The following is a 21027-nucleotide window of genomic DNA, read 5'->3' as shown; positions in this document are numbered from 1 at the left end:
CAACGCCAAACGCAAACAACAAACGACAAAAATACGAAAAAACATAAAAAGTGCCACGTTCGAAAGTCCAAAATGCGTAAATGTGCTGTAAATAAAATGTTTGATGCGCCTAAAGCTCCCAAAACTCAAAAAATGCACATGAAAGCGATTAAAAAAGTGTGGAGAGCACTAATTCCACTCCAAATAAGTTTTATATATGACTTCTGAAGCACACAATGTGAAAATGAAAATGTCCATTTTAAACAATTGAATATTATCTGTGAGCCAATATGTTTACTAAAGCAGAACAATCCCAGTAAATGCGATTTGCAGCACTCAAGTTACAAGTGTGTGACAGCCAAAGCAAACTATAGTTGTACTATATATAATATGTACTAAATACATATATAGAACAATATCGAGAGCAGGGAGAAATAGAGGCGCCTAAAATTTCACTTTATTCAATTTGCAAAGCCAAGCTGAAAATGCTGCTTGAAAATCAATAAATCAGTTCGCTCGGCAGCTTACCTCAGTTTCAATTGAATCAGGTTTTGTTATTTGATTTTACCTTTTGCCTCCGCCTGTGGGTGACCCCACTGCCCCTCCCGCCCCTCCTGGCCGCCCACTTTTGCTGGCGATGCTCTTGTTCTTCCCTCTTCCGGTTTCCTGTGCTTGCAGCGCATTTCCTTCAAGTACTTCGCATTTGCTCTAATTTGATTTTGAGCAGCAGCTTCTTCGCCTCGCTGTCAGCTGTCATCGCGATTTCAAAATGCTCACCCGTTTTGAGTTGCGAATATTGATTTCAAGCCGAAGCTAAATGCTACACAGGAAGTGCCTCTGTTGCCGAATTTCACTGCAGTTCGCAATTCTCAATTTGTCAGTAATTGTCAGCTGTATAAAAGGGTTTAAGTGATCGAGGGATTTTGAAAAACCACCAGATTACTTCTTAATGAACAATGAGCAATGCATAATAAACAGTATTTTACAGATCAATAGGCTTAAGCATTTCGTGTGTACTTAAAGCGAATTACATTCCATTTCCCTTGAATGAATACAAATGATGCAAAAAATTATATGTAAAAGTTGGGCACCTCTTTACTATTAGCCACTTAAATGGCATTAAGGGGGAATGAAAAATTCAATTACCACCCGGGCCATTAGTAGCCCATAGATCTGAATGCTGCCATTTAATGCGCTATAAGTAGCCAGTGAAATTAATGCTCCACTGCCCCAATTGACAAAGTGCCTGCCACCAAAAATGGAAGAGGAGGAGGAGGAGGCATTGCGTTAATGCAAAACATAAACCAGCCGCGCCATTCGAGTCCCGGTGAAATGTGTTTTAGTTGTCGATGCATATTCGCCAAATATCCCAGATCCCGCGATGCCCTCTCGCAGCAAACCGGCTGGGTAATAACTTCAATAGGGCCAGTTCAACTACGGAAAGCTGCATCACGTCGCCGGCAAACGAGGGCATCACGAACCGGATAATGATCAACGAACTGTATACGTTTCCGCAATCGTAGTCAAATCGACAAACATGCACAGTGGGAGCAAGTGCAGCACCTCCAGCTCCTCCGGCTCCTCCAGCTCCTTCAGCTCCAAGCGCCAAGCTCCAAACTCCTTGCCTCCTGCTCCTTACTGCTCCTGTTGGCTCCTCCAGCTTCTACTGCTCCTCCAGCTCTCTATTGCCGCTGTCACTGGGGACTACTCTGCATCGGAATGGCATCGAAGGCCGAGGAGCTTTAGGGATGTTGCCCAAGCGGCTTATGCCGCTTCGCTGGGCAATCCCAGTGCCAACAACTACACTGGATGAGAAATTGTACGGGAATAGACAAAATAATATCGATATTTATTAGCCTCAATAGAATGATAAATCATAAACATTAAAAATAGCGTAACAAAATTATAGTAGAATTTTTTTTTTTTTTTGTGACACTCGTTCCTTCATTTCTGTTCAAAATCAAATACAATTTAAATTTAAAAACTTTTAAAGAATTTTATTAGATTTTAAAACAGGCACTTTTTTGCAGTGAACGGTAACCGAATGGGGAACCAGGAGGTGGCCACCGATTCACCCACAACCCCTTTCCCAGCTGGGATGTTTTGCATTATTGATAAACTGCTTTCTCGTAGTCGTCATCGTTGTCGTTGTCGTTGTCGTAGTCGGGACAAGAAATAAAGCAGCGGCAAAGAATATTTATGACACCGCCATGCCCCAGCAAACACTGCAAGAAATACATGCATATGTATGTTATACGGACAACTATATTGGCAGCCAGCGGAGCGGACAGACAGCTTAGCACGCCCCAAAAGCTCGGAACGTGTGGCGCATTAAGCGTTGAAACGTGTGTAACAGGCTTCCTGGGAAGCACCTTGCGATGATAATGGATCTTCAGCTGCCCATTCCTGCCTCCTTCGATGCGAAAAAAAATGGTGTTAGCAGTCATAACTGATGGATTGATTAAAGTAATTATTAACTTGTTGCACATACGGTTGGACATTTCCGGCATTAGGTGTCAACAGATTTTAGTACACTACTCATAACTTGGCCATAAATGGCCGCCCAACTAAAATATAGACATGTGCTGCTAATAAACATAGCTAAATATCTCTTACCCTACGATTTCGATCTCCCTTTCGATTTGTGAAAAAAAAATTGAAAAATTTTTGCATATAAATTTGCGAAACATGGCCAAAAATTAGCATTTCAATGTATGTACATAGATCGATAGGGAATTTTGTTAAGAATGCAACGAGGTGTGGCATTCCAGTTATAGACAATTATTTTCACTGCTATCGAAAAAAAACAAATTATTTTTTTATCAAAAAAACGAAAAAAAAAATGTTGTAACAAATCTGAAATTTTTAATCGGCGTTTTCCCTATAACTTGGCCAAAAATGGCCTCACAGCTAAAATAAAGTTTTGTGCTGCTAATAAACATAGCTAAAATGTCTATCCCTACTTTTTCGGTTTGTGAAAAAAAAAATTTGAAAAATTTTTACATTTTCGATAATCATCATCATGGCCAAAAAAGGCAAAAAATTATATGTTTCCTTTTTTGAGCACAGGTGAATAGGACACGCCCTTATAGGAATAAGAAAAAATGTTCTTTTTTTTTCATATTGTGAAATGAATCGTAAGTTTAGATAATTAGCTGTGAAAAAACTAATCCTTTTAGGCGTTTGACTTAATTTTCTTTGAAGAATCGTATTTTCTAATGCAAAAATCGCCTTTAACTTAATTATTTTTATATTCATTTATTTTCAATCAATCTAGCATGGACACTTTTGGTCAACTTTCAATTCAGTTGAAAAAAAGTCTATTGAAGGTTTTGTACTACCGTAAATTACCAGTTCGAAATTCGCTTTTTTTTGTTTTGGCCATTTTCAGCTACCAAAAAAAAGGAGAGCAGCAAACCATAGAACAAGGCGCCAATGGAGCGTTTAACGGCTGCTACGCAATGTTGAGGAAGACAGAAAATTATAAAGGTACTGGGCGATGGGCGAGAGGCGATGGGCGTGGCCGAGGGGTGTTCAAAAAGCATTTGCCAGACCAATTTAGCGTGGCTCCAAACTCTCAACTCGGCGCACAGTGAGTGCAAAAAATGTGTGCTCGTTGCGTTGTAATTGCATTTGCTATTGCTTTGTTGTTGCTTGCAAAAAAGCCACCGCAACGAGGCGAGCGGGAGCTAGAAAAAGTTAACGAACGGGCACAAAGGATCCAGCCCATACCATACCATACTATACCATACCATGCCATACCGTACCATGCCATACCGTACGACATCGGGGAGACACCGTAGGAATATGGGAATAGGACCCAAAAAAAAGGAAGGGGCGTAGCGCGAGAGGGGGCGTGGTTCGTGGACAGTGCGTCTCTGTCTGGTAACGCACACATCACGTAGCGAAGTTGCCGCAACTAAAACTTCATCAATTTGCCTTGTGAATCCTTCGAAACTTTTTGGCCCCATGTCTGCCGTGCGTGAGTGCAAGTGTGTGTTTGGGTGGCTATAAGTACGTATGCTTGCACTTACAGCTGCTGCTGCAATAATAGTGGCGCACTCCAAATTATATTTAAGTAAGCTTAAATTAAGAATCTATTTTTTATACACCTTGTACAAAAATTGTAGAAAAATTAATATTAATTACTTTAAGCTGCGCCAGAATGGCATTCATTTAAACAATTCCTGGATTAGAACAGTTGCTTAGATTAAAATCCCACAAATATGCAATTTAAAATCCTTAATTTGCAATTATAAAAAAGGTGTTTTATATATAATTCTGATTCTACCTAATATTTTGAACACCGACGTATGGGTGGACGTGTATGACGGCCAGAGCATAAAGCAAATTATATCGGTTGGTTTGAGAGCGAGCTTCATTTTACGCAATTTTCAGGCCATCGCATTGCTGTGCCCTGCGTTCCATTTGGCCATTAAGGCCTCGCATTTTATTTATGATTAATTACAGCGTTTAAAAGTGCATAAATTTGCATTGGATAAAAGTGTTTTTACTAACGAAAATAATTAAATACGTCACAGCCACAATGAAAAGCGCTGAGTGGATAAAATATGAATTTACATTCCTTTGATTTAAATATCAATTGACTTGATTCCTTTTTGCTTCATCGTTAAAATGCATGGCTAAAGCGATAAATATTATCTTAAATTTGTTGATTAATGAACATATCAATTTCGTATTAAACACTATTTTATGTTTATGTATAACATTTTGATTTGGTAAATACAAGCGTAATAGCCCCATTATCTTGCGACGATTCTATTTCATTTGTAGTACTTTTCATTGTGTAGTAAACAAAAAGATTAAGAATCGAAAGTGAGCTCTATAAACAGTGGTTCAAGACGAGCTTTAAGCTTGGCTCCAAACTATTTGTTCTATTTCTTTGGATTCTCGTAACTGGTGACCACATGAGCTCCTTCATCCTGTCGATAACCCAGCCCGTTGTAGACCACATAGGTCCAGAAGTATAGGGTATCGCCATGGTTGAGCCTTGTCTCTCGATCCCGGAACGTCCAGCGTCCGCGCTTGGCTTTCGGAATGTCCCTTGCCCATTGCCCAGCCTCCAGGCCGTCGAACTCCTCGTTTAGCTTGCCATGGAAGGCAAACAGCGATATACCCTCCGCATCCGGAATGGAGACCTCGAATCCCCGGGGATAGAACACGCGCACCTGAGCCTCAGGTGCCTCGTAGGCGTGGCCAAAGCCAGTCGCCACCACCAGGAGCAGCAGGCACACCGGAAGTGGAGCCATCACGAATCGAAATGGTACGTGTTGCGGTATTGGACCTCCAAACAGAACTAAACTCGACGAGCGACCTGCCTTCAAACGCTTATCAAACGATCCAGCAGGCGAAAGCTCAAAGTAATCGGAACTTGTGGTCACTCGCACCAGTAGTAAAATTATCAATGAATTTCGCAAATGCTTAGTGTATGTAAATATAGAATATATAGCACGCACATAGTGAAATATATTTAATTTTATTGAACCTATTTTGCATTACTAACTGAAGAATTCTTTTCGGTCGCAAGCTTCACAGCTCTGAAGCAGTTGAAGAGTCCATATGACAGCTCACACAGATCCTTTTCATCAGAGAATTCTATCCGACACGTCACCAACTCGATTGCCACATATTGCCAGTCCACAACTCCGGATTTCATGTACTTGTCGATCTGCACATTCCCCCGATCATCAATCAGTCCCAATTCCAAAAGAACGCATGTTAGAAGGCACTTGTAAGCCCGATCGACTGGAGGATCTGGCCAGTTTTCCATCACTTGGTGGGCTTCGTTTTCCGTCATCTCAGTTCGCGAAGCACACGGATTAAATACTGCACTATTAGCCTTTGCAAAGATTTAAACCCATACATATCTTAAGTGAACTCTTTCAAATTATAAGTCTTACAAGAACATTTCCGCAGAGAAAGTGTAGCAATATACAGTACAGTGTTCGTCGGTCCAGCATACTTGCTATATTCCCAGAGAACATTTGATATCAAGTACTTATAACAAACCCAATTGAGGCAATTACTTTTTTGTATAATGGATAATTACATTTGTAATTGCACACACATTCCGCGATTTAAATTACCATTATTTAAATTGATAAGTGACTTATTAATAAATAATAGAAATGATTTAATATAAACGAGAACTGTGTGGCAATCGCATATATGTATAGTAATTTCATGGATTATTTTGACAATGAATCACGAACTCCATACCACGCACTTCACACCCGGCATTCATTTTTTAAGTCAAAATAAAAAACCAACTTATACATTACAGCAATTTTTTATGAGTTTATTAATAAGTCTTGCCTTAAACAATTGAATACAGCGAACATTCGCTCACAAAAATCCTTTTCTTTTCTAAACTTATATCGGCATAGATTGATTTTAGGTGCCACCGCAAACTCATCAATAACCCCAGTATCGTAGTACTTGCCCAAAGTTATTTCGCCAGAGGTGGATACAATGTTGTAATATTGCAAAATGCAGATCACATAACACTTGTGGCTCCTATTTACGCTGGTCAAATTTAGATTTTGAGGCCAGTCCCCAACAGCCGCTTCAGCTTCATCTTCATCTATTCCATTTGCATGGGTGCACGGATCGTAGAACTCGGAATTGCTCTAAAAGGGGAGTATTTTATATACATTTTCTTAGCAATACTTATACTTACAAACTGATATCTTAACATAAAAGTTATACAAAGTAAGAGTCTCACAGACATTTTGCCAGACATCAAACTAGTTGAAGATATCATAGAAAACTAAATACATTTTACTCCCATGATGACCAACTAATCTACCCGAATGAATCGCAAAACATTTTGACACAAAGAAAAGGTATCCATTAAAAGTATAGAATGCTATCTGATTGTACAGAAATCGTGTACTTAACAAAGCGCTGTTTATAAAAATCGGATACTGCAGAACAAAAACTATTATACAAAATAATTAACTTATTTTTTTATACTGCTACATTTAAACAGATAATATTGATGTTTGTTGAAACTATCCATTTATTTTCATATCATTCAGCAGACTGTTTCGGCACAGCACCTCTTATGGATGGTACTGACCATCCTCGATCCCTCCATGCTCGGATTGAGCGGCCAGTGCCAGACGCTGTGCCTCCTGTTGGCGTCCAATGGCCGCGTGCTCGGCGGCGATCCGCTCGAAGGCGCTCAGGTGCTTCTGGGTGGCATGTGCAACGGCGGCGCTGGCATGCGGAGCATTATCTAGTGCCTACATAGGGTGTGGAAGACAATGCATCATTACAAACGATTTGGGGCCACACCTGTGCACGGAACACTCACCACTTGGCCTGGTGTGTGGTTGGCATGCTCTTGCGCAATGCGATTGTAGGCAGCGAAATGCCTTTGCTTGGCTGCCTGGACGGCGGCACTGTCCTCCAGTTTGTGGCTCAGCTGAGGATGAAAACCGTGCTCATCCGCCACATACTGCACGGTGCGCACCTGGTTCTTGGGGTCCACATAGGAGAAAGCGCCGCGAATCACACCCGAGCCATCGGACACCTCAGTATGCTGGCGGTCCACATGGCCAGGAGCTCGACCAGCCTGGTAGCTGAACACATACGGACATGCTGGAACCTTCGGTTCCGGGGTGACCAGATGGGAAACATCGGCCGTAGCGGCTCCCAGCAAACAAGCGACCTTGACATGCAAACAGGAAGAGTTGTAGTTGAGTAATATCTGATGTAGTCGCTCACTTACCAAAACTATAAACTGCTTCATGGCTGGGTTGTGTTGCCTCTCTACTCAAGTTGCGATTGGTAACTGGCGTTGACTTGGACAACACTTCGGTATTCGCAGTTCGTAAGAGCCAAAAACTGGTATTCGGAGTGCCGAGATGCGCATTTAATATGCCACTACGATCGGCTAATCCACGAATCCAAAACTTGTTTTTACATTTTGCATTCATAAACAAGGTAATTTGACATTAAAGTTGAATTAACAAATTGGTTTTCAATAAGTAACATTTTAGGATTTTGGTTAGTCATCTGAACTTGAGAATTAGCAAGTTATTGGCATTTAATAAAGTTAATTTACAGAGGTGAAAAGTCTTACACATTAGATTTGTTATTAGTATATATGGAATATGTCATAACTTAAAAGTAGCAGTGGTTTTGACTATTATTTCTATGTAGTAATACAGTTAAAAATTAGGCTAGACCAGCTCCTCAATTGTCTGCGCTATCCAGTCGTCATAGGCGGAAACTTTAGTGTAAACTCCAGGAAACATGGCGTTTGCACATCCGAATCCCCAGGACACAATGCCGTAGAGTTTCATTTGGCCATCTATAGATGTGACAAGTGGACCTCCCGAATCTCCCTGGCAGCTATCTCTTCCTCCCACCTGAGTTCCCGCACAGAACATGGTGTTGGTTACAGTGCCAGCTCCAAAATAGTTCCTGGCACACTGATTATGATCACTCAGATGGACAACTGTGTAGCGAAGACGCTTTTCCGGCTGCATTTGTGAGAGGGACGTGCTGCCCCACCCGCTTACAAAAAGCTGGGCAGTAGGCATTACGGTGTCCTGATTGGTGGCCAAGCTAATGGGTCGTATATCCTGGCTATAGACAAGGGGTTGCTGCAGCTGAACAATGGCAATATCATTGTTCATCCTCGTGGGCTCATGGAACTTGGGATGCGGTATGATCCGTTGGACGCGAATATAGCTGCCGCCTTTGGCCCAGTCGCTGGATCCGGCTCGAATCACGTAATATTGCGGTTTGCTGTACTCCAGCACACAGTGAGCAGCAGTCAAGATGATAGTGGGCGTCATGATAGTGCCACCGCATGCGTGGCGGGTGCCCAACTGCAGGGATACTTGGTGCGGAAAGAAGGTGATGCGCGTCTCCCAGCCTCCGACAATGCGGCCATCCTGTCCGCCGTCCGTCGAGTTCTGGGCAGCCGTCGTCCAGATTAGCCAGAGGGCTACTGCCAGTCTCAAATCCAAGCTCATCATTTTTTCTTTGATTGCCAACTGCGATGGAAATCACTGTGGTTCAGTTCTTTTATAGGGGAACTCCAAGTCACACGGCTTATCTTATCGGCAGACCACACTCTTTTGGTGGCCCTTGACCTTCTGGGTCTATCTTTCGGGATTTATAGATATTTATGGATAGATGGCTTTGGACAAACTGACGGCGGAGGTCAAGGGGGCTGCTAGTGTCTAGGCTTTTGCTCTTCCAATCATCTTTCCATGGCTGTCACCTGCTCCTTGAGGTAATCCAGGTGGTTGACACTGTCCTGCATCACATCGTACTGGTAGCCCACGTGCTGCAGGATCAGCGTCATCTTCTGCAGATTCTGGTGGCTATAATCCGAGACCACGTCCACTTGGGTGAAGTTCTTCAGGGTTTGGTGCATGATCTGTGGGTGCAACGAGTACATTAGTATTTATCATCCAAGGAATATAAGTCTTAGCTCACCTCATTGCTCTTAGAACCTCGAACCACTTGGCGGGCCACAGAACCTATTGAACACCCAAAAGTCAGACTTCATATCGATTTTACTGAGATGGCCAAATTGCAACTTACCCAAATTATTCACATTCACACCCACGCGGGCACACAGACGCTTCTTGGACTCGTCGAATAAATGTCGAGCACTTGAACTGGTTGCTGAGGCCATTTTTTATGGTTAAACTTTGTTTAAGCGTTAATAAACCCGAAAAATGTAAACAAAGTCAAGGTAAAACAGCTGAGAAAGATTACACCCATTAAGAGCAGTGTGACCAATGTAACCGTAAGGAATTAAAGTGAGACTTCGCAGTTGCCTTTAGGTGGAAAGCTTTGCTAAGCAATAAGCGATGACTGAAACCTTAGAGTTCAGAGCGAATTCACATGAAGAGAATATATATAGTCTACAAAAAACGTTGTAGACTTTTAATGCTGCTTTTCGGAATAATATTTAATTAAAAAAAACTGGAAAAAACGCCATAAATATAAATCTATGTTTTCAATTGTTTTTTAAGTAATATGTTCTATGAAAAACGAGACTATTTATTCATATTCAATACATTTTCTAAAATGTCATAAAACAATCAAAATTCAATTTTTTTTAAACAATGGTTACCGCTGACATTTATTACTATCTTACTATCTAACTTTTCTGTTGTAATACTATTTATTCTGTCGGAATTTTTTTCAAAAAATTTTTCGGAGTTGAAATAATTTCCTTATTTTAAAGTTTAAAATTTGGTGAAATAGTTGTGTTTAAATTGAACTTAACTTATTAAAAGGCACATAAAGTATATTGCTATTGAAGTTGCCAACTAAATAAGCAATATATTTCTTGAATTTTTCATATAAAGACACAATTCCTTGGAAGAAACCTTGCCCCACTTGCTGCATGATCCTTGGAGCCTCGCTGCATTACAGGATCCCGTCGGCAGGATGCTGAAGTCGCGACACACTGACGACAGAGTGGAATGCACTGAACCTGACCCTTCAGTTCATCCTGGCTCTCATTCGGATTACAGGCACTCATATGCGTAGATTTCCCCCAAAGAAAAATCTATTCAAAATTCCATGCTGCCTGGCGCCAAAAGGCGTGTCGCTAATTGTCCCTAAACGTCGGCATTAGGCGCCAACTTTCAAAACAGGAAGTAAGTGGTAGGAGTTGGTAGGAGTTGGGGGTCCAAAGGCGATGGTTCCCCCACATTTGGCCACTTAGTTGCCACATCGTAGCTAATAATAAAGGCTAATTAAGCGATTCTGTGCCAACACCTGTAGTTCATTGCGACCCACCCATTTCCATCTCCAACTCCCCTAATGACAATAAATTGCCGCTAAGTGTCAGCAATAGGCATGAGCATCTGCATCATCGGCAAAAGATCGAGATTTCCCTCCAGGCTGGACTAGACCGCTTCTAATTAATTTATGATTTTCCTCACCGCATTAATCTCCCTCGGATGGCGGCGTCTCGAGAAAATGTCGCGAGCCCCAAACAAGACAACAGCAAAAAATGTCATGCAGATGTGGCCACAAAAACTGGAGGAAGGAGGGGCATCTGTATCCCCACCACATCGGTATCCAACACAAAGAATGTTTGGGTTATTATGTGGCATTAGGAGGGCTCATGTTCGGGTTAGACATTTGTCATAATTACCTCAAATATAACCATATATACACAATGTATCACATGGACGTCAAGCATCGGCATTACCACCTGGCTATATGGAAGCTGATCTTGGCTTTTAGCAAAGCATTTACTCGTGAATAATTTCTTGGAAATTAATTAAAACATATGCTCATCACTTGAGCCCATAAATCTGCCCGCCACAATTATCAGTTTCAATTTGTGCGTAAAACTGTTTGATATCACGCAGGCCAGACTGCCGATGTCAATTAGTAGAGTCACTAGAGTATCTGCACCCCTTTCTCATTCGAGGACTTGAGGATGGGGGCCAATTTTCCGCCACTCGAGGGGAGATGCCAACCCATTTGGCTCGTTAAAATGCCGCCGCAATTGTTGGAGATCGAGGAGAATCCCATCGATGCGTTGAGGTGGCAACACAGCGCACTCCGCACACTCACTTGAGATACAAATAAAGGCAACAGATACAGATGCATCCAGTCTCCAGATCTGTCACTCAGTCCTGAGTAATTACACCAAATTAATTGCCCGTGGTTGTCAGGGCTCACATTGTCTGCTAATTTTTCCAATTGCACAGCTTTTCCTTTAATTGCCGCCATCAGCAGCCCATGAATCCGAATTGATTCACCATTTGATTCGAAACTGAAACTGAAATACAAATAAAACACTATAAAGGCAGGGAAATCCGAGAAGTGGCACCGGAATCTGGTTGATAGTGTCGTAAAAAAAAGCGAAACACTCCTTTATGATTTAAGCTGCATGTTTTGTAAAAATCTAATTTGATAATTGGTCGTAATTTATGAGTCTTGTCTGCTCGCCTGCAACATAAACACACCACGGAATGACGGAATGACGCCTTTTACTCCTCGAGCTCCTCCCCAAGCATGTTTCTCAGAAAAGTGCAACGAGAACAGAGAACTGGGAACTGGGAACTGAACTCACTTCCCATCCCCAAAACACCGAATTCGAGACGAGCGCACATTAAATTAATAATATGCAGTTCATTCTCTCTCATTTTTTCTTAATTATTATTTATATCTGTCAGTTTATAAGGCGTAGGCTGCTTTTCTGCTCTGCCCGAGGAAGTTTTATGAATGAAATTAACAGCACAAGATGGGTGGAGGAGCTAAGATTCATCACTGATATTTATGGCGCTCTTTTGGCAGGATAATGCAATCTGCATTTAATTTCCGCATTAACGGATACTCCCAAAAATATCTTAAATTAGTGTTCTAACCCAAAGTATCTTTTTAGTTAGTTTAGGACTTAAAATTTCAATTGGTTAACATATTATACTTTATTCATAATTTACTTTATATATATTTATATTACTTGTAAGGAATGGCTCTCTAAGATTTGCTTTAAAATTTCTTCTTCAATTAATCCTTTAAAATCAGGGTTTTAAATTTCTTCAACTAGCTCTATTAGGTCTTCACACAAATTAGCTTCGAGCAAACAAATAGACAACCCAACCAATTAATCAGGATACGATTTCCAAAGAGTTCAATGCTCGCCGGCAAAAGAAGTCCCAACATCACCTTTGGAGCGTAATCGGAAACCACAGGAATATCCGAGAGTCAATGGCGTGGGAGTGTCAACGATCCACATACAGATACAAAGATACAGATACAATGATACAGATACAGATGTTAGTCCGGCGCAGCCCAATGATCGAAGTGCCAGCGAGGTCGCAGTTAGATGTACATAGCTAACGCCCCGCAGGACTTGATGCATCATTAGCTGGCTGCGATGACAAAAAGAGGGCACAAAAAAACATCGAGATTCCGGCCGGAGGACGGACTGTTCCACGCGACTGGCAGTGCAACTCCGGCCGTGATTTATGCTGCGTGCGCCTGACAAACACTCGAGAAGTGATGATTTATAATGAAGATGCATGCTCGGTTATTAATTAAATTCTGACGCGACTGCGCTCCATTTAACGTTAAATGCGATCCCCCAAACGAACTGATCTGGTTAGGCTTTGGGTTATGGTTATGGTTGGCATCTTATGCAATAGCGGATCTGAGGGCCAAAAGATCCTTAATTGACTCGAAATTCCTAAGACAGAACAAAGTGGTTAGGGGAATGCAAAATATGTCATGCAGAGAATCTTATTGCTTATACATATCATTAAATGCCTTGAGAGAAATGTGATGATATTTATAATATTCATTTATACTCAATATATTGACATTAAACAAAAGAGCCTTTTTATTATAGATAAAATTAAATAAGATTCGATAAATGATTCCCTATGAAGATGACCAATGGCCAACAAATTGGTAAATGCCCAAAAATGACGAAGTCGAAACAAAGTCTGCATTCTGTCTGGCAGTGGAATTTGAAATATGGCAAGCAATAGTCGAATATTCATTAAGCGCAATTATGAAAATTAAGTTGTCATTTTGATTTGAGTGCCCGCGACACTCGGGCATGCGGCCTCATAAGCAGATCTAGATCCCCCTCCATTCGCATCCGAATCCCCGCCAGAATTCTCATTAAATTAAATCAAACTGACAGCTCGGCCGGCTAAATGGATGCCCTTCCCCCCCTTTTGCACTCGCATCTCGGCGACTAATTAACGTGTTTTCAGATATTTTGTTCAATTCGCGCCTGAATAATGAAGACGTTATCATGGGGCATCCGCGTCCAGGAGCGGCACCCTGTAGCCCAGTAGATGACGTGGAGTTGGCTGCTGGCCAATTGGAAACTAGTGTCAGCCAGGCCGCCAGCTAATTTCTCAGATCCTCCCCTCCATTGGGATCCTCAGTGCCCCTTTTCCATTTCCCAGCATCTGAATTATGTGTTCATAATTTCGAATTAATGAAACTTTTACAGGGGGCTTGGGGCTTGGCATTCATACAAATAAGTTTTAGTCTCACAAATATGAAAAGATAATATTGAATGTGAAAGGAAAACTGAACCAATGATATTGAATCATATTTAATATATTATTGAGTATATGGGTTTTTAAAAAAACAATTTCTTAAATTTAAACATAACACCGGATACACTTTAAGAATGTTGTTATTAACACCCTTTTTGTCATCTGCAATATTTTTAACAAATGATTGTTAGTTTATTATTTTCTTGCTCATTTTAAAACCTCTTTACAAATGAAGTAAAATTCATGTACTGTGGGTTCATTATGCTTGAAATGCTACATTTTCAAAGATTTTGCTTTTACCCCAAAAGAGGACACGTGCCCGCACACCAAAGCACTAAAACCAAATCCAGTCAAGACAACTGCTCGCCCGCTCATTAATCAAATGAATGAAAAATATGTTGGCAAACGTATTAAATATATTTAGCAAGCCATCGAAATATTAAATAGCGCTACTTGTAGACAATTAGCCAAAAATTATGACTTTTAATCACGGGCAAGGCGACAAAAACAATTTCAAAAACCTAGAAGACACGCCCTCCACGCCAACATTTCACACATGTTTTAAAAATAAACGATCTTGTGTGTCGTCTTCTGTGAAAATCGTATAATATGCATCTGTTCCGTTCTGTCCTTCTGCTTGGGCATACAGTGTGAGCGGTTGAGAGATAGATGATTTTAGGCTCCGCCCCGCCAGGCGATCATCTTGAAAAATCGGCCAGTGAGCAGGATGCTCCGAGTATTGAAATTAGTTTTCCGTAAGATCTCGACGCGCGCTGTTGCCCTCCGGGACTTGACTTGATAATAAGTGTATCTCTAAAATATTTATCGCTCAAATCGGTGGCAAGATGAACTCGCAATCGGCAGTGCGTCGGTATCCACACAGTTTTTCCATCGAACAAATTCTGGCCAAGCCGGATATGCGTAACTCCACATCCTTCGAAGACTCGGTGCAGGATGAAAGTGGTCGTGGTGGTCAATGTGTTGGTGTTTCCCGGGTGTCCAGTCCGGCAACTTCTAGTTGCTTGGAGGACAACATGGACGACGGCAAAAGTGATATCGATTTGGCCTCCGATGATGGAAACGGTGCGTATGATTGATTTGCTAAAACACAGAAAAAGATTTACATTGACAAGAGTTCTAGGTTTCTAAAAGATTGCTATTATATTGCCCATAAAAAAAAGAGCTTAAAGATTAGTAGCATTCCCTTATAGATTTATACTTCCTTTAGAGATTTATCCTGAACTGCCCAGGATAAATTTCATGACATCCAAAACATCAGACTTTGGGGGTTTTAAGTTTAGAAATAACAAGTATTTGTTACAAAATCTCTTTATTTGAACATTGTAAAACCTTTCGAATAAAACAATATTACATACAAATTGAAAATTCAGACATTATGCTCTAGAAGATAATGTACCCCCAATAAAATGACCCACAACCAGCTTAGCACAGTCGTTCATTATAGGATATAAATATGCAATGAGTTTCCCACCTGAACGAATGAGTGCTTGTGGCTGAATGATCTCATCTGTCATCCGTGCGATCAAGAAACAAATGATCAGAAATTAGCTTTTGGGTGACAGAGAATACGCCATCCATATCCATATCCACATCTGTGTCCGCCGCCACCGCCTCCAACGCAGTGTGCTAATGATGCAAGTGTCACAACGCAGACAAAGGAGATATTCTTCCACCCGTAGAGAAGGAATTTATATGGCTATTTGTTTTCGGTCGGCCAAGAGAATGTATGCCAAAATGGCCAATTAGACGCCTTGGCTAAGTGAAATGCAACAATCTTATTTGTAATTCAAGGGGTTTGCGGTGCGATGGGGCATTTTGTATGTATGTACTTACAACCGTGCCAACGGATCGACAAATTACAATTAGGCGAAAATAGTTGGCACCGTGTGTGCGCAGGAATAGCCGCTGTCGGTAGCAATAAATGTCTAATTTGGATTTCGATTTCCCTCCCGATTTTATTCCATTGCAGGCCTTGGTGATGATCGCAAAAAGAGGCCGAGAACCGCCTTCTCGGCGGCCCAAATTAAAGCCCTGGAAACGGAGTTCGAGAGGGGAAAGTATCTCTCGGTGGCCAAGCGAACGTCGCTGGCCAAGCAGCTGCAGCTCACAGAAACGCAGGTGAGGAGTGGAGTCCTTTTAAGAATTTATCAATATGTATCAATAGCTTAACAACTACCAATTCAAAGCTGCAGTAAAGGATACAAGTTTGCCAATCCATCCGAAATAGCATCTTAAATAGTTTGTATCCAATGGATACACTTTGCCTGCCTTGCAGATAATAAACCAACTCTTTTCTTCCACATTAATTACAGATCAAGATCTGGTTCCAGAACCGCCGCACCAAGTGGAAGCGCAAGTACACCTCGGACGTGGAAACGCTGGCCTCGCACTACTACGCCCAGCTGGGCATCGGCGGATTGGCCAGGCCCATGGTGGTTGGCGATCGCCTTTGGCTGTTCAGCCAAACGCCAACGGGTCCCACGCCCATACAGTCCATCATGCTGAACGGCAGTGGCTCCGCTCCTCCCATGGCAACGGCCACGGCCACGGTGGCCAACGGCTCACCCATGCGTCCGTATGCGACGAGCGGCGCCATGCCGCCGTTGCCGGGACCCAGTGTGATGGAGAGTGCCCGTAACGCGATTCTGGCACGTGGACAACCGTTGAACTTCGCGCTGCCCTTTGGCGTGGCCAAGTCACCGACGGGCGGTGTGCCTTCAGCCAGCTACATCCCGCGATGCAAGCCATATGCGGCCAGCTATGTGGACTACGCGGCGTCGCTGCCGTCCAGCGAAAGCTATCTGCAGATGAAGTATGCGACACTGCCGCCGGAAACGGAAAACGGCACCTCCAATGGACTGGCCGAACTGGAACGCGTCTTTGGGGATGCCAATGCCAACTTTCTGCAGCAACGCAGCACTCCAGCCGCTGGAGCAGCAACATCCTACGGCCACGAGGGCTTAAACCAGGCCCAAAGAAGCCGCAGACCCACGCAATCGGAGTCCGAGTGCAGCGACATTGACTGCGAGCATCTGGACGAGGATGAGGAGCCACCGGCTGTGGAGTGAAACAGCGATTTCTTGTCTTTAGAATTTATGTTCCGTCTCCGTACGTCTCTCATACACAAAAATATGCTCATACAAAGGGTAGTCATAGGGGGTAGAGTAGGTGTCTTGTCTGTGTAGGTTCCATTACAACTAGCTGAGAGTGGCACACTTTCAGACCTGGCCGGGATCACTGGCGTACCCCATGTGGCTGAGCACTGGTCTAGTTTCTGTTCTGGTTGTAGTACTAGCGCTAGTTATTGCTATTCTATGTTACATTGTGGGTCGGGTATTACTGGGTATTTACTGACTGGCTCTCAACAATTAATAAATGTAAATTAAATAATCAAAAAATCACAAATATTACACGTCCGTTGCCGTTAGAACTCTAGTTGGATCAACTTAATTGCTAGAAATTACACGCTGAGTACTATAACTTAACCATTGCTATAACTATTTGCAATTTAACACGATAAATTGTTAGAGAGAGCTGTAACAATAGCGAACGACACTGACTTATTTACAATTCATTGCGTTGCTTGTGTGGCTTGTGTGCTAAAATGGAACACTTTTGGCTCGTGCCACACACACAGTTCGTTTAACTACTATACATAGTGGAGACTCATTTGATTCGATTATGTTAAGCCAACAGTAAGTCCGTAGGTTAGGGTGCTGGAGCAGACCAATTGCGTTTTCTATAAAATATCAGGGCTATCTCCCAGTACTCCTGCCTACGCGATGGCTTTGAACAGCGTCGGCTGTTCGGCGAGATTCCGTAGTTACAACTTAGCTAATTCGTCAAATAATAATTAAATTTCATAGGGCTATTTTTTGGTATTACAAGCACACGGAGCTAGCTGCGTGGTAATGGAGGTGGAGTTGGAGTTGGCGGTATTCCGTCCTTAGCGTCGTTAGCTCCAAGAGAGCTCGTAGCCCTTCCAGTTGGCGTTGGGTGCCAGGTGCACGCGTCGTTTGTTGTAATAAAAGGAGACGATGCCATGATAGGCAGTCCGGGGAACACCACTCTGTTGGCATTAGGAATCATATAGTATTAAACATGGTTTCCAGCTATGAGATCAATTCATATACCTTGAAATCATCCATAAGCCCCAGCATCTTAGTTGTCCGCTTGTACTGTTCCCTAGTAGTGTATTGAATGCGAACTGGACCTTCAATTCTGTAACATCATTGGAATTACATTGAAATTATAGTGTACTTTCTTTATAAAAACTCACCTGATCAGGTTGCGCCGCAGCTCATCGTACGTAACAATGGGATACGTATAAACGCGCCGCAGAAACGTGTTATCGTAATTGTGCTAAACATGAAAGGTTCGTTAATGCAATGAAGCAACAATGCATTGGTTTACCTACCTTCAGCAGGTAGCTCATATTCAGTTTTGTAAACTGCACAAAGTCCTCGCTCAGTTTAATGTGCTTCAGATACTTATCGAAGAACAAACCGCTGTTGAAAAACCAAATCATTATTAGCTGGCACGTTCCATTCAGTGCTCATTATCTCTTACTTGGATACGCCTATTTTTCCAAACGTGCGAGTACGCGATATTTCGGGCCTGATGCACACGCGATCTTTGCGCTGGGCGGGATGACGTATCCAATCATCCCAGAAGCTAGAAAAGTTAATGTGCAATTAGCGATTGGCTAACAAACGGCATAATTTGCCCCACTCACGATTTGGGCCATTTGACCGACAGCTCGGCCCACAGATCTTTGGTGAGCATCCAGCCGAGACCGGGGAAGAAATCGGTGCGATAGAGCAGCTCCGGCTGTGCAGCGTCCACAACAGCAGCCTTGCCATTGTCATTCCACGCGGACACGCACCACAGGCTGGGGTCCTGCTTGAGCAGCTTGTGCGTGCCCAGGAAGTACTCGAAAAAGTCGGGTGCCACATTGAGATCGTCCTCGACGATTATCACGAACTCGAAGCCCACACCGAAGGTGGTGTTCAACGCCCAGCCGTAGTGTCTGGCTATCTTGTAGTAGCCCTTGAACTTCTTCTCCTTTGGCAGCACGGTGATGTCGCTAAGATCAGGCTGCTCGATGAGGGTGACCTGCTTGCCATACGAGAGAATTGTCTCCTTGGTGGGCTCATCGCCGCAGTCCTGTGGTAGAGCATTAGTATAAGAGGGATTTCATTTCGGGAACATTAATGGAGACCCACCTGTGACACGATAATGGGGAACTGCTCAACGCTGGGCCTGTACTGAACCAAGTTGTCGATGCACTTCTTCACGGACACCCGATTGCAGGCGAAGACCAGGACTGGAAAGACGGGCTCGCCATTGGCCAGATATGTTTTCGTTGGAATCCGTGCCGTGGCCACCTTGGCCACATGCTGCTCGGGCAGCTCCGCCGATATTTCGGCGGCAACGATGCTAATCTGCGGCGTGGATGCCACCGGCGTTGGTTGCTTCGCCAAATACTTCAGCTTGACGAACTCAAACACGTTCTTGGCCAGATGATGGCTCTGCAGACTGGCATCGCGTGCCTGGGAGTTGAGCTTGTAGGCCTGCAGCGCCTGATGCCGGCTGGTGTGGATGCCCGTTTGGCGCAACAGCAGGTAGTAGGTGGCATAGGTCCACGTAACCAGAAAGCCAATTACCAAAAGCACCTTGCGCGTTCGCATCTTCTTGGGAGGGAATTGGTGGGTGTTGCTGGTGCTGGTGGTGTTGGCGGTGCAGGTGGTGCAGGTGGTGCTGGTGGGCGTCTGCTGCAGTGCGTCACTAGCACAGCAGCGGCATTGGCGATCGGATTTGGATACGGATTCGGTGGGATTGGAAGCCCTCGGCCGGCCCTTCCTCTACAGCCGAGCAGCCGTGTCGAGCAGCCGTGTCCAACAAGCGTGTCCAGCATCGGGCACGGGCACGGGCCCAGCTGGATGCCTCGGCATCTACTGAATATGTATGACTAGCTGTCGCCGGTCACACGTCACACTCCAGCGACCGCCAAGCTGGCAGATTTCGCCAATTCTCGGGAATTTGGATTTTAGATTTTGGATTCGGGGATTCGGAACGAATCTGTGTGTGCTAATCGAATTGTGGATGTGTCACACGCTCAACGGATGCGCTGGAAGTTCGATTGGCTTGTTTGCCGATTGGAGGTCAGAGGTCGATTGTTTGGCTGTGTGGTCCAGCTTCCACTGACAACCACTGGTTACGTGTTCGGCCGTAATTTGTTTAAATTCAAAATGTAAACCATTTCGTGAAACGCCAGCGTTTTAGAGATGGGGCAACTGTGGCCCTTCGCTCGATACTATCGGTGTGGCGTGCCATAACGCACTAACGCGTCACACAGAAATCTTTAGTAGGGGCATTCCCATTCACTTTGGCGGTAATTTTGAATTCGATTTTATTTAATTGTTAAGATTTAATTTCTTTATGTTGGAACATTGGGATACTTGGGTATGTGCAACTCCAGTCGCATATGCCTGCGCACTTGGCACTCAAGAAATTCCTGGACATTCCGCATTTCCGGCTGATGGCATTTCTCAGCATCCGCTTTTTTGTACATATCACTACGCAGATCCTTTAAAAAACGGCGAGGTTCCTCGATCACCCGGTTTCTGTTCTTAACAGCCAACCAAGAAAATTCATTTTGGTAGCCCGTGGAGCGGCACTGCTGCTTCAGGGGTTTTCTGGAGTCCATGGTGTAGCCTTTCATATAAAAACTTATTTTGGGACTATCAAATCGAAGTATTTACCTACCCCAATCGGCATACAAACGCATAGCACTTTGATTTCCTTTGCTTTTAAATTCTTTTGGGACTGAACCCTCCTTTGATGGTGCATCAATAGCTTCTATGGCCAAGCTTTGATTGCGCGAAATTCGAAAGGCTTGGTGCTCCGCATGCACAATCTGCATGCAGATGTGGGACATTAGATATATCCACCAGATCATTCCAACACATTTCAGCTATTCAGCTTGTGC

At 43.3% G+C, this 21027-nt stretch overlaps 9 protein-coding genes across 9 annotated transcripts; 1 reads left to right on the top strand and 8 right to left on the bottom strand.

The window, feature by feature from the left end:
- Window positions 1-4339: 4339 nt before the first annotated feature.
- On the bottom strand, window positions 4340-5307 carry LOC6530793 (gram-negative bacteria-binding protein 3). Its single transcript, XM_002091640.4, has one exon. It carries the CDS (start codon window positions 5247-5249, stop codon window positions 4875-4877), a length of 375 nt encoding a protein of 124 aa, XP_002091676.1. The 5' UTR covers window positions 5250-5307; the 3' UTR covers window positions 4340-4874.
- Window positions 5308-5351: 44 nt separating this feature from the next.
- LOC6530792 (general odorant-binding protein 57e) lies at window positions 5352-5975 on the bottom strand. Its single transcript, XM_002091639.3, has 2 exons — window positions 5901-5975; window positions 5352-5839 (listed from the first exon to the last, which is right to left on the bottom strand). Exons 1-2 carry the CDS (start codon window positions 5958-5960, stop codon window positions 5486-5488), a joined length of 414 nt encoding a protein of 137 aa, XP_002091675.1. The 5' UTR covers window positions 5961-5975; the 3' UTR covers window positions 5352-5485.
- A 298-nt stretch (window positions 5976-6273) lies between these two features.
- Window positions 6274-6860, bottom strand: LOC6530791 (general odorant-binding protein 57d). The gene is made up of 2 exons (XM_002091638.3): window positions 6680-6860; window positions 6274-6629 (listed from the first exon to the last, which is right to left on the bottom strand). Exons 1-2 carry the CDS (start codon window positions 6761-6763, stop codon window positions 6291-6293), a joined length of 423 nt encoding a protein of 140 aa, XP_002091674.2. The 5' UTR covers window positions 6764-6860; the 3' UTR covers window positions 6274-6290.
- Window positions 6861-6997: 137 nt separating this feature from the next.
- On the bottom strand, window positions 6998-7877 carry LOC6530790 (cuticle protein 8). The gene is made up of 3 exons (XM_002091637.3): window positions 7736-7877; window positions 7319-7675; window positions 6998-7247 (listed from the first exon to the last, which is right to left on the bottom strand). The coding sequence occupies exons 1-3, from the start codon at window positions 7754-7756 to the stop codon at window positions 7065-7067; spliced, it is 561 nt and encodes a 186-aa protein (XP_002091673.1). The 5' UTR covers window positions 7757-7877; the 3' UTR covers window positions 6998-7064.
- A 131-nt stretch (window positions 7878-8008) lies between these two features.
- Window positions 8009-8999, bottom strand: LOC6530789 (trypsin 3A1). Its single transcript, XM_039372405.2, has one exon. It carries the CDS (start codon window positions 8991-8993, stop codon window positions 8190-8192), a length of 804 nt encoding a protein of 267 aa, XP_039228339.1. The 5' UTR covers window positions 8994-8999; the 3' UTR covers window positions 8009-8189.
- Window positions 9000-9764, bottom strand: LOC6530788. Its single transcript, XM_002091635.3, has 3 exons — window positions 9568-9764; window positions 9460-9503; window positions 9000-9400 (listed from the first exon to the last, which is right to left on the bottom strand). Exons 1-3 carry the CDS (start codon window positions 9659-9661, stop codon window positions 9221-9223), a joined length of 318 nt encoding a protein of 105 aa, XP_002091671.1. The 5' UTR covers window positions 9662-9764; the 3' UTR covers window positions 9000-9220.
- Window positions 9765-14704: 4940 nt separating this feature from the next.
- LOC6530787 (ventral anterior homeobox 2a) lies at window positions 14705-17104 on the top strand. The gene is made up of 3 exons (XM_002091634.4): window positions 14705-15098; window positions 16006-16154; window positions 16349-17104. Exons 1-3 carry the CDS (start codon window positions 14861-14863, stop codon window positions 17102-17104), a joined length of 1143 nt encoding a protein of 380 aa, XP_002091670.1. The 5' UTR covers window positions 14705-14860.
- Window positions 17105-17112: 8 nt separating this feature from the next.
- On the bottom strand, window positions 17113-20311 carry LOC6530786 (alpha-1,3-mannosyl-glycoprotein 2-beta-N-acetylglucosaminyltransferase). Its single transcript, XM_002091633.4, has 7 exons — window positions 19262-20311; window positions 18772-19202; window positions 18606-18710; window positions 18454-18544; window positions 18316-18398; window positions 18170-18257; window positions 17113-18105 (listed from the first exon to the last, which is right to left on the bottom strand). Exons 1-7 carry the CDS (start codon window positions 19724-19726, stop codon window positions 17992-17994), a joined length of 1377 nt encoding a protein of 458 aa, XP_002091669.1. The 5' UTR covers window positions 19727-20311; the 3' UTR covers window positions 17113-17991.
- Window positions 20312-20418: 107 nt separating this feature from the next.
- Window positions 20419-20997, bottom strand: LOC6530785. The gene is made up of 2 exons (XM_002091632.4): window positions 20805-20997; window positions 20419-20753 (listed from the first exon to the last, which is right to left on the bottom strand). Exons 1-2 carry the CDS (start codon window positions 20995-20997, stop codon window positions 20476-20478), a joined length of 471 nt encoding a protein of 156 aa, XP_002091668.2. The 3' UTR covers window positions 20419-20475.
- Window positions 20998-21027: the final 30 nt, after the last annotated feature.

Source organism: Drosophila yakuba, chromosome 2R (assembly GCF_016746365.2).
Source record: "Drosophila yakuba strain Tai18E2 chromosome 2R, Prin_Dyak_Tai18E2_2.1, whole genome shotgun sequence".
NCBI lineage: Eukaryota > Metazoa > Arthropoda > Insecta > Diptera > Drosophilidae > Drosophila > Drosophila yakuba.
This window is presented reverse-complemented; position numbering and strand designations above follow the sequence as displayed.

Bases quoted from the DNA above. Each gene is read 5' to 3' on its own strand.
- LOC6530793 (XM_002091640.4), bottom strand. From the start codon at position 5,249: ATGGCTCCACTTCCGGTGTGCCTGCTGCTCCTGGTGGTGGCGACTGGC.
- LOC6530792 (XM_002091639.3), bottom strand. From the start codon at position 5,960: ATGCTGGACCGACGAACACTGTACTGTATATTGCTACACTTTCTCTGC. The intron at 5,840-5,900 runs GTAAGACTTATA...ATCTTTGCAAAG, and splicing joins TTCTCTGCGGAAATGTTCTT to GCTAATAGTGCAGTATTTAA.
- LOC6530791 (XM_002091638.3), bottom strand. From the start codon at position 6,763: ATGATATCTTCAACTAGTTTGATGTCTGGCAAAATGTCTGTGAGACTC. The intron at 6,630-6,679 runs GTAAGTATAAGT...CTCCCCTTTTAG, and splicing joins TTATGTTAAGATATCAGTTT to AGCAATTCCGAGTTCTACGA.
- LOC6530790 (XM_002091637.3), bottom strand. From the start codon at position 7,756: ATGAAGCAGTTTATAGTTTTG. The intron at 7,676-7,735 runs GTAAGTGAGCGA...TTGCATGTCAAG, and splicing joins TGAAGCAGTTTATAGTTTTG to GTCGCTTGTTTGCTGGGAGC. The intron at 7,248-7,318 runs GTGAGTGTTCCG...CACCCTATGTAG, and splicing joins ACCACACACCAGGCCAAGTG to GCACTAGATAATGCTCCGCA.
- LOC6530789 (XM_039372405.2), bottom strand. From the start codon at position 8,993: ATGATGAGCTTGGATTTGAGACTGGCAGTAGCCCTCTGGCTAATCTGG.
- LOC6530788 (XM_002091635.3), bottom strand. From the start codon at position 9,661: ATGGCCTCAGCAACCAGTTCAAGTGCTCGACATTTATTCGACGAGTCC. The intron at 9,504-9,567 runs GTAAGTTGCAAT...GGTGTTCAATAG, and splicing joins TGTGAATGTGAATAATTTGG to GTTCTGTGGCCCGCCAAGTG. The intron at 9,401-9,459 runs GTGAGCTAAGAC...TTGCACCCACAG, and splicing joins GAGGTTCTAAGAGCAATGAG to ATCATGCACCAAACCCTGAA.
- LOC6530787 (XM_002091634.4), top strand. From the start codon at position 14,861: ATGAACTCGCAATCGGCAGTGCGTCGGTATCCACACAGTTTTTCCATC. The intron at 15,099-16,005 runs GTGCGTATGATT...ATTCCATTGCAG, and splicing joins GGCCTCCGATGATGGAAACG to GCCTTGGTGATGATCGCAAA. The intron at 16,155-16,348 runs GTGAGGAGTGGA...CATTAATTACAG, and splicing joins TGCAGCTCACAGAAACGCAG to ATCAAGATCTGGTTCCAGAA.
- LOC6530786 (XM_002091633.4), bottom strand. From the start codon at position 19,726: ATGCGAACGCGCAAGGTGCTTTTGGTAATTGGCTTTCTGGTTACGTGG. The intron at 19,203-19,261 runs GTGGGTCTCCAT...GCTCTACCACAG, and splicing joins TCCCCATTATCGTGTCACAG to GACTGCGGCGATGAGCCCAC. The intron at 18,106-18,169 runs GTATATGAATTG...TAATGCCAACAG, and splicing joins GGCTTATGGATGATTTCAAG to AGTGGTGTTCCCCGGACTGC.
- LOC6530785 (XM_002091632.4), bottom strand. From the start codon at position 20,997: ATGATCTGGTGGATATATCTAATGTCCCACATCTGCATGCAGATTGTG. The intron at 20,754-20,804 runs GTAGGTAAATAC...TTTATATGAAAG, and splicing joins GCGTTTGTATGCCGATTGGG to GCTACACCATGGACTCCAGA.